This window comes from Eleginops maclovinus, chromosome 16 (assembly GCF_036324505.1).
Source record: "Eleginops maclovinus isolate JMC-PN-2008 ecotype Puerto Natales chromosome 16, JC_Emac_rtc_rv5, whole genome shotgun sequence".
Classification (NCBI taxonomy): Eukaryota; Metazoa; Chordata; class Actinopteri; order Perciformes; family Eleginopidae; genus Eleginops; species Eleginops maclovinus.
In genome coordinates, this window is record NC_086364.1 from 21,874,838 (window position 1) to 21,884,696 (window position 9,859).

Consider the following 9,859-nt stretch of genomic DNA (forward strand, 5'->3'; position numbering starts at 1 on the left):
AAGTAGAAAGTACTCTCCTCTAAATGTACTTAAAGTAGCGACAGTAAAAGTAGTCATTGTCTGATTGGTCCATTTCAGAATAATATCTCTGATATGTTTTATAATGATTGATCATTAAAGTGTTCTCAGAGCTGGTAAAGGTGCAGCTAGTTTGAATGGCTTTGTATACTGCAGGGTAGCTGCTGGATTTACTGCAGGTGAACTACAGTCTGATTTAAGGGAGATTATATTTACCATCATTAATCCTAATCTGTAAAGTAACTAAAGGGATTAAATACATGTAGTAAAAGTTCAAAGTAGCATAAAATGGAAATACTCAAAAAGTAAAAGTATTTGTTCTTAAGTACATGTCAACTTTTTATCCGTAACTTTTTCTAACTATCAATACTTTTCAATTAACGTTAACTAACTCTTTAGCCTTGTTTAACCATTAATTTGGAAGAAATTACTTTAAGCTAACTATTATTTAGCATTTTGTAATTATACTTTTAGCTAATTGTTGTTGAATGTGACCAACATTGACTGTTTATTTTAGCTTTTAACAATTTTAGCTATTTCATTTAAGCTACTTTCCCCTTTATTTTATACTTTAAGCTAACTAATTTAAACATTGAACCATTTCTTTAACCATTGAGCATTATTATTTTAGCTAACGGTATTTCACAGTTAGCTAGCTGTGTCCAAAAAACCCCATAACCCCATGCACCCTAAAATCATTGATTCATGACATTAAAACACAGCAGCCATTTACCTGACATATCCTTTTATTGTTGGTCAAATTAAATCTATAAACTAACCAATGTCTGCCTTGTTTAGAGTGTGTGTTGGGTCCGACTGGTGAAGAGGAAAAGGAAAAAGAGAGCCAGCGCGTGGTCCCCAGCCATGCTCCATCGGTGCACCCGTTCGCTCACAATGCCTTCCACGTGTGGGACCAGGACGAGGTGCTGATCCCTCTTCCCCTCGAGGAGAGCTCGGCATCCAGCCCGATGCTGATGGCTGCCATCCCGTACATCCCATCGTTCTTCCCGCACCATCCCAGCCCTACAGGTCACTTCTCTCTGGCTTTTAACAACAGCCCCGGGTTCACCGAGATCAGTGGCGCGAAAGAGTTCTGATGTTTGCTAAAGGACCGTGAGCGTGGGAAGCCTTGATGACCTGGCAACCGATTGTTGGGATTATGGCACATGAGACAGTTTCAGTTGGCAGTGATGAGCCTGATAAGAGGTGGTTGCTATATGTGTAGAAACCTACGCTGTGTCTCAATTCGCATACTTCCTTTGGTACACTTTAATTCATATTCGTACACTTCATATTTCGACCGGGTAGCCTTTAGCGAGCTAGCTAGAAACCTAATCGTTTTGGAAGCAAGTCATTACAGATTGCTCAATAAATCTCCCAAAAATAAGTGGCTTCTTTCCAACAACACTATAGTGGTGCACTTATTCAAAAATGAAAGCTCTTTTGTTTGTATAATCGCAACTGCAATTGTGGCTAGCTTCTGCCAGTAGCCAAGATTGAGGGTGGGAAGTATCCAGCTTTCCGAACTCTAATTTTGGACCGTTATGAGATGCACTTATACCCTCAAAAGTACAGAGGTGCACACATTGAGACACAGCACCAGGGTTTTGTTGACTACTCTGTGCCGTTACCTTGATCATTTGCATAAGTACGTCTCTTGTTCACATATATATCGAGGGGAAAGCCTCCTGAGAAATGGGATTACTGGGGAAGGTCACTGGATATTGTCTATGTGTGCCTCTGCTTCCAAGAGAAGCTGTCAGACGTGTTAAAAGCAGTTTAATAAAGAGTAGAAAGTGGCTGTAAGACAATATCAAAATGGAGCTAATGCATGTTTCAGTGTGAGACACAGAAAATCCTTTCTGAGTATAAAACATTTTATTCTGGTGAAAACTACTGATGTCTTTTCTGGGGTCTTTTTTTACCGCTCGTAATGTTCTGCAAAAAGAATGCCAGACGCTTGCTGGAGGTTTCTACATGATCTGTAGTAAACCTGTCACCCACTTGGGGAAAAAGTTATTTCAAGCCACTGAGGAGATTAGTTTAAGGCGAGGATTTAACAGAGTTCCAGAAACTCAAAGCATGTACACAACACGACTTAATCCTGCGACCCTTTAATGCAGGTGTCACGCGCGCAGGTGGATTCCCCCCCCCGTGTGGAAATTCAGGGGCCATACCTGTGCTGATTATAGCACAACAACGTGTGTGTAGGTGTGTGGCATGCTAGGAAAGTCGGATCATTTCTCATTTATTTACCAGATTGTACTTCTCATGCTTAGACGTTACCTTTTGGTTTTTACGCGGGAAATCACAACCTATTTTGCAGCTGGAGAAGAAACTCACAACTCTTGTCTAACCGTCCGATGCCAGGTCAGTTCTCAGAGCTTAGTGAGTTAAATGAAGCTACGAACTGTCTCTGAACTCGAGTCCGGCACAGAGAACTTTCCTTGGATATATTATGAAAGGTGTGTCCCCCATTCTTAGAAACATCTACAGGTTTAATCTCTTAAATAACAAAGACATCTTTTCCAGCGACGGTACATGTCATCTGTGTTAGCGCAAATCTTCCCCATTACAAACACACAGCTTTAACTTAGAAATGGTTCTGATATTTCAGTAAATTAGAGAAAATGTCACATTCTAAAAAGCAAATTCTATACAAAAAATATTCGCTAATCAGTCAAAACAATAGGCAGCTTTAATACGGATTTCTATATCGGGTTGTTTTTCGCAGGTGGAACTATTTTACATGATATAATGCATATATTTAAATCTAAAATGTATCTTCATCAAGTTTTCACTTATAATTTGAAGTATTATTTTAAGTTCAATGTAAAAAAAACATGAAAAGGTATTTATGCTAACAGCTGTTAGCATAATGTGTGCGTTTAACATTAGCATTGTAGCTAATCGGAGACTTTTCATCAAGCTTAGAAAAGATTTCTAAAATACTTTTAGTTGTGAAAGTAACATTTTGAGGTATTCAAAGTCAAGTCAGAGTTTGGATAGCTGGCATAAAACGTATACAATTTGTCAAAACAACAACAACAACAACAACAACAACAACAACAAACTACTGCATCAAACACACAAGACAGCTTGCATTGGAATCTGGAAAAAAGCTTTTTATTGAACCTTCGTCACACTCTATAATATGCTGTACACATCTTTAATTTTCTGTAGTAACCAGGGTGTTTTTAATAGAAAAAGCAGCCTTTCCTGGCCTCACAGAGTTCATACAAAGGCAGCTCCTGGGTGGTAGAAGTTTCCTGAGGTCCAGTCTTTGTTGCTTTCAGGCCAAATTTTTTTATTGGCCTGGGGTCGAATCAGGTGTCCCGGGGGAAAGGTAAATGATAAATATGGGGTGGATCTCAGGACTCCAGGCGACATATGGGGCCGTCGTACACCATCTGCAGGTTCACCTTGTGTCCCACCAGCTCTCTGATGTTGTTGATACCGTATTTAATCATGGTCGGTCTGAAAGGGAGAAACAGTTGTTGTTACGCAGGCCTCCGCCACAACAGAGGCCAGAGTGTGTGCCGGTCTATTTCAGAGTCTGAGGGCATAGAAAAACCGGCTGAGTGGAAGATAAAAGGATTACTTACTTAGCTTAGAGAGACTCACTACATGTCTTTTATCCTTAAGTAAATCTCAAATACAGGTGCAGGAATGAGACCGAAAACCCAGAAATTAGGTGGCATTTTAGAACTTTTGATGACACTTCTAATTTACGATACGAAGATTTAGCTTATCTTTGGTGTCGTGAAGTCATGTGACCGTGCTGTAGTTCTTTATAGCCCAACATTAGCCTCCTTTAGCTTAGCGGTGGTCATGTGAAGTCTGTGACCGTGCTGTAGTTCCTTTATAGCCCAACATTAGCCGCCTTTAGCTTAGCGGTGGTGACGTGAAGTCATGTGACCGTGCTGTAGTTCCTTTATAGCCCAACATTAGCCGCCTTTAGCTTAGCGGTGGTCATGTGAAGTCATGTGACCGTGCTGTAGTTCCTTTATAGCCCAACATTAGCCTCCTTTAGCTTAGCGGTGGTGACGTGAAGTCATGTGACCGTGCTGTAGTTCCTTTATAGCCCAACATTAGCCTCCTTTAGCTTAGCGGTGGTGACGTGAAGTCATGTGACCGTGCTGTAGTTCCTTTATAGCCCAACATTAGCTCTTGACTGCAAACATCATGTAGTGGTGTAAGTAAACATGTGTTTTTGCCACAGATTATTTTCTGCAATATTCCAAACACAGAAAAATCCCTTTGGAAAAAACATCGAATTTCTCCCGAGGAAAAAAACAATTCCTGATTCTGAAAACCCTAAATGTGTGAGATGTGGGTCAGGTTTGATCTCAGACGCAGTGAGCGGGCGGATGACGTGCAGAATGAACCACGATCCTGTAATCCTTACATTTAAACTGATTAATGACGCATCGTTTACACAAACACATGCAGGTAAGTGTTTAATATTGAGTTTACCTCTCCAGAGACAGACCCCAGGCGATCACAGAGACGTCCTCAGGGAGACCCATCGGCAGCAGCATCTCCGGCCTGAACACCCCCGAGTTTCCCACCTCCACCCACTTCTTTAGTCCTGTGTGTGGGGAGACAAATTATAAACACTGAACTCAAATAAAACCTACAAAGTTTCTTAAAGTTCCTCAAAACTCTCCACTATAGATTAAGAGAGGGTCAATTATCTGGAGGACTTGAACCGTACCTTCGTGGTAGCTGAACACCTCCATGCTGGGCTCTGTGTACGGGTTGTAGGCGGGCTTGAAGCGCAGTTTGGTAATTCCTAGAAGAAGAACAACAACATTTTAGTCTTTTTAATAAGACTTACTAAAGAGTTACTTTGACTTCACCTCCACTACACTCCTCAGGGAAAAAGTGTTGCTTACTAGAAGAGTTTTTACAGTGTGGTTTTAGATAGTAGGATCTGAAACCTCCTCCATCACTGGTTATATTCACCGTGTTGTTTCATTACTCTTATAAACACCATCTGATTTAATGCTACATTATTATTGAGCCCCTCTAAGTCCCTAATTCCCTTTAGTTAGTTCTCCCTCCCTGCTGACCCAGTTTGGTGAAGAACTGGTGCAGGATCCCCATCAGGTCTCCCAGTGTGAGTCCGTAGTCGGCGACCACGCCTTCGATCTGGTGGAACTCGGCCAGATGTGTAGCGTCTAACGTCTCGTTCCTGAACACCCGGTCGATGGAGAAGTACTTCACGGGGGTGAACTTCTCCTGGAGGCGGGGAGGTGTGTGGGGGGGGGGAGAGAGAGAGAGAAGAGCCTCTGGGTTAATTTAATCTAAAATTAAACTCAACCTTATACATATCATTATATATCTGGAAACTCTTTGGGTTTTAAATGACAGACGGTTACAATAATTGTTCCCTCCTCCCTCCTTCAGGCAAATACATTTTCATACAAGTAAAAGTAAAACATAAGTAAATAAATACATTTTGAGCATTTGCGTCATTGCATTGATTTTGTCCAAAAGCAAAAAACAGCTTCCACTGTTGGGAAGGTTTTACTAACAAGCTGGAATCCTGGCTGCATGGATTTGCTTCTAATGTCTTGAGATGAATTCAAGGAACAAATGATGGTGTTCTATGATAAGAAGAAATACATGAAACCTTTAAAAAGTGTGTGTAGGTGTGTGTGTCTCACCTGCTGAGCCAGTTTGTAGAGCATGCGAGCGCTGACGGCTGTAGTGTGCGTGCGGAGGATGTTCTTCTGAGCCTCCTCGATCTTCCAGTCGTATTTGTACCTGAGAGACAGCGGGATGTTAAATCCCTTTGTTACAGTTTTTATTTCAACGCTGATTAATTTGACTTGTTATGAAAAGTCTCACCCTTGTGATCCAAAGCCTCCCTCTGAGTGGACCTTCTTCACTCTCTCCAGGTACTCCTGCGGGAACTCATGGGCGAGAGCAGGGTCTGGAAACATAATGCTCGGAGTCCATAACCATGACAAGTGACTTAGGTACATCATGCACAACGACCCAGAGTTATAGGCGGTGTTTTACTTTACGGTATTCAATTTCACAATTTCCTCTGTTTTACGCACAGTTTACTACATTTCGTTTGGACCAGTGTGTGACTTTTGTCTTTGTGTGTTACATATATTGTTTGATAAACGGTTGGAGGAGTTTTGGAGTTCAGATGAGCTGTTGTCCATGTGACAATAAAGGAAAGCCTTGAACTGTAGGACTCAAAAGATCCTCACCGGAGAGGAAGAAGGTATCGTGGGCGTCTCTGGCCGGATGCTGCTGCGGCTGAAACAGAGAGTCGAAGTTCCAGAAGGAACTCTCGATGAAGTTGTTGGTCGGCATCTCTGTGAAGCTGCAGGAGGCAGAGAGGGTCAAGTTGTCAGTTTTGTTCTTTAGACATCAAATGTGTATTGAAGTGAATACACAACATGTACAACGCAAAGCTCAACATTTTCCTTTCTCTTTAAAATAAAATAACTAATGAATTGGAAACAGAGATTACTTAAATTACCTAAAATAAAACAAACCCAACGCTTGCTGTCAGTGGTTAAGGGTCAACGTGTATCTGTGCCATTGACGGCCACTCACCCCATCTCCAGGAAGATCTGTCTGAACTGGGTGCGGACCTTCATCAGGGGGTGCAGGTGTCCACAGTCGGGGGCTACGCCGAGGGCCTCAAAGTTATACGGCTTGAACTTCTTCTCCTTCCAGCTGCCACTGAAACAACACGGCGAGTAATGAAGAGGGTAAGACAGCAGCTTGAGTTCTGCTATTCAAAAAACATTTCATCCCGGCTTGTGTTAAAACACACAACATTATGATTACACTTACACAAGTGTAGAGTACAAATTGTAGTCCTAAAAATGCCAATTTAATGCTAATTTACATCCAGCACATCTCAACCCTATACTTTTCAACATTCGGTAACAATCATCTTGTCCTGCCCTGCCTTTAGGACAGAGTCCAGATCTTTGGACCCGTCCCCTTTAAAAGGGCTGATGTTCCTCTGTGTCCGAGTCTGAGGTCCTGAGCTCCGTCACTGACAGACAGAGGAGGACAGACAGGACACACTTCATGCTGTAAAATAACTGGACTCACTTTGCGATCATCTCAGGAGTGAGCTCCGTCTCCTGTTTGGTGATGGTGGTGCTGAAGCAGCTGCCTTTAGTGATCCAGTAGGACTTCACCGTCCTAAACACAGAAGAAAAAAGAAATCCGAACAACCATAAAGATACCGTGGGTAGCTAAGTCTTGAGAGATCCACAGCACTGCACTGTTGTTAATTTAAATTCTGTTTCAAATATGATCCAGACCTCATGCTGAGAGGGACAGCTGCCACTGAGCCACAACAAACCCTCCACTGCCCCCTGGTGGTGGACATGAACCACACACACACACATCACCACCACCAGTGTGTGTGTGTGTGTGAAGGTGAGAGGAGGACTTACACTTCAGAGAGCAGCTTCCTCTTCTTCAGCTCGTTCTTCTCCTTCTCCTCCAGCTGGGCGGTGTTTCCGCTCTGAACCAGGATCAGCTTCTCTCTCACCTGGTCCTCGATGCTCTCCACCTGCACACACATACACGTCTTAGTTTAGAATCGGGACCACACGAGGACATGATAATAAAAGACGTGATTTAAACGTACACTCCTGAATATCCTCGGGCCGCCCTCGTGAGTCTTGTCCAATTTGATCCACTTGTTGAACATGGCCTTGCTGAAGCCGATCTTCCCGAAGGACAGTTTCTGCATGGGGACAAACAGAGGGACACATCAGCGTTACTGATAATATGAAACACTCAGAATTACAACATTATACCGTGTTTATACAAGTAAAATGACATAGTTTTCTAGCCTTTGTTATAGATGTAAATGTTTCCAAGCGCAGATTAGAGCTTTTCACCACTAAGCTAAGCTAACTAGCGTCTTAAAGGGGAATTTGGATTTTTTTTATTGGGGTTTTAAAGAGTATTTAAGCGGCTAATTTAAGTTTTGCTGCCATTTCGTTCCACAGCTTTGCTCCCATGCTGCTACTGATGTCTGATAGAGATGTATGACTTTGAGTTTACCACAACAAGGTATCCTCACATTCAGAAAGATAGAAACTAAAAGCATTTGTTCAACAAGAAGTTAATTAATTAATCAATTAGTGGACTGATGAATCGATCTACTGGATGTAGATAATTCAGTGGAATTCAAGGAACCATTTCTTAAGAGCAAGGTTTCAGAGATATCCTGAAGTATATATATCTTATAATATATGCGGTGGTGACTAAAACTCAGCAATAGGAGCCAATTTTCCTTTCCTTTCCCTTACACCTGAAACCCAAACCAGTCTGAATGTCCCCACCAGTGTCAGCCCTGCTTCAGGTGATGTTGATCCCACTGCAGTGCACCTACCATGAGCTCGCTCTGTGGCAGACCCTCCGGAGGGATGGAGCTGAAGACCCGGGCTTCATGGCTGCCCTGCTCCGCGATCTCTGTTCCCTCCCCCGACAGCTCCCAGTGCTTCGAGGAGCGCAGCTCGGCCGAGATTAACTGGACGGAGAGAAACAAACAAGCTCATTTCAGACAGACTTTAACGAATCATACTCATCATCACGGGTTACATGGACCGTGTTTTACTCAGAGGTAGAAAGACCCTAAGTGCGTCTATTCAAGTACTGCACTGTACTTGAGTAAAAGTAGAAGTACTCAGATCTTGTACTTGAGTAAAAGTAGAAGTACTCAGATCTTGTACTTGAGTAAAAGTAGAAGTACTCAGGTCTTGTACTTGAGTAAAGTAGAAGTACTCAGGTCTTGTTCTTGAGTAAAAGTAGAAGTACTCAGATCTTGTACTTGAGTAAAGTAGAAGTACTCAGATCTTGTACTTGAGTAAAGTAGAAGTACTCAGGTCTTGTTCTTGAGTAAAAGTAGAAGTACTCAGATCTTGTACTTGAGTAAAGTAGAAGTACTCAGATCTTGTGCTTGAGTAAAGTAGAAGTACTCAGGTCTTGTACTTGAGTAAAAGTAGAAGTACTCAGGTCTTGTACTTGAGTAAAGTAGAAGTACTCAGATCTTGTGCTTGAGTAAAGTAGAAGTACTCAGGTCTTGTACTTGAATAAAAGTAGAAGTACTCAGATCTTGTACTTGAGTAAAGTAGAAGTACTCAGGTCTTGTTCTTGAGTAAAAGTAGAAGTACTCAGATCTTGTACTTGAGTAAAGTTAGTTTGAATGGCTTTGTATACTGCAGGGTAGCTGCTGGATTTACTCCAGGTGAACTACAGTCTGATTTAAGGGCTGATTATATTTACCATCATTAATCTTAATCTGCCTACAAGAGGCATATACTCAAGTAAAGTACAAGTACCTCCAAATTGTACTTAAGTAGAGCCCTGAATGTAACAGCATGTTTTCTCTCTCTATCCCTGTTTATCCACACTGCTCTGACAGTAACATTGCATCATCGCAAGAGGAACATGTTGCAGACCGACTTCCGCTGCCTCTCCTCCCGGGAAACTCACATCTCCGAGGGCCTGAAGACTCTTCACGGCTCCGACGAGGACCTGGTGATCCACCCCGAGGCTGGAGGCTGTTTTCAGGCTGTCCACACCATCGTCCGCCGCCTCGATCCTCCGCAGGAGAGTCTCCAGCACACCGGTGTCCGACATGTTGGAAACCTGCGAGGACCCAAAGAGACCGGATGTGACGTTGATCCTTCAGAGGCCGAAAGTATTGGAGTAGAGCGACACAGGAAACCGATTACCGTAATAACGAGTTCATTTTAAAGAGACCTTTTATTCCTGTTTTTTAAAAACATATTCTTTTGTATTATTGAAAACGATAAGTTACGTGTTCTTCTGTTTACTT

The 9,859-nt window shown here is 42.4% G+C and overlaps 1 protein-coding gene across 1 annotated transcript; it reads right to left on the minus strand.

Annotated features, from left to right (window-relative positions):
* Window positions 1–3,122: 3,122 nt before the first annotated feature.
* Window positions 3,123–9,729, minus strand: farsa (phenylalanyl-tRNA synthetase subunit alpha). Its single transcript, XM_063902967.1, has 13 exons — window positions 9,514–9,729; window positions 8,411–8,548; window positions 7,658–7,756; window positions 7,461–7,579; window positions 7,111–7,203; window positions 6,601–6,729; window positions 6,249–6,364; window positions 5,875–5,959; window positions 5,691–5,790; window positions 5,094–5,262; window positions 4,736–4,813; window positions 4,495–4,609; window positions 3,123–3,495 (listed from the first exon to the last, which is right to left on the minus strand). Exons 1-13 carry the CDS (start codon window positions 9,658–9,660, stop codon window positions 3,390–3,392), a joined length of 1,494 nt encoding a protein of 497 aa, XP_063759037.1. The 5' UTR covers window positions 9,661–9,729; the 3' UTR covers window positions 3,123–3,389.
* Window positions 9,730–9,859: the final 130 nt, after the last annotated feature.

What these genes read in the sequence shown, in the direction of transcription:
- farsa (XM_063902967.1), bottom strand. Translation starts at nt 9,660, where the DNA reads ATGTCGGACACCGGTGTGCTGGAGACTCTCCTGCGGAGGATCGAGGCG. An exon ending in ACTCCTGAGATGATCGCAAA is followed by an intron (nt 6,730 to 7,110) that starts GTGAGTCCAGTT and finishes GTGTTGTTTCAG; the next exon opens with TGGCAGCTGGAAGGAGAAGA. An exon ending in TGGGGTCTGTCTCTGGAGAG is followed by an intron (nt 3,496 to 4,494) that starts GTAAACTCAATA and finishes TCTCCCTTTCAG; the next exon opens with ACCGACCATGATTAAATACG.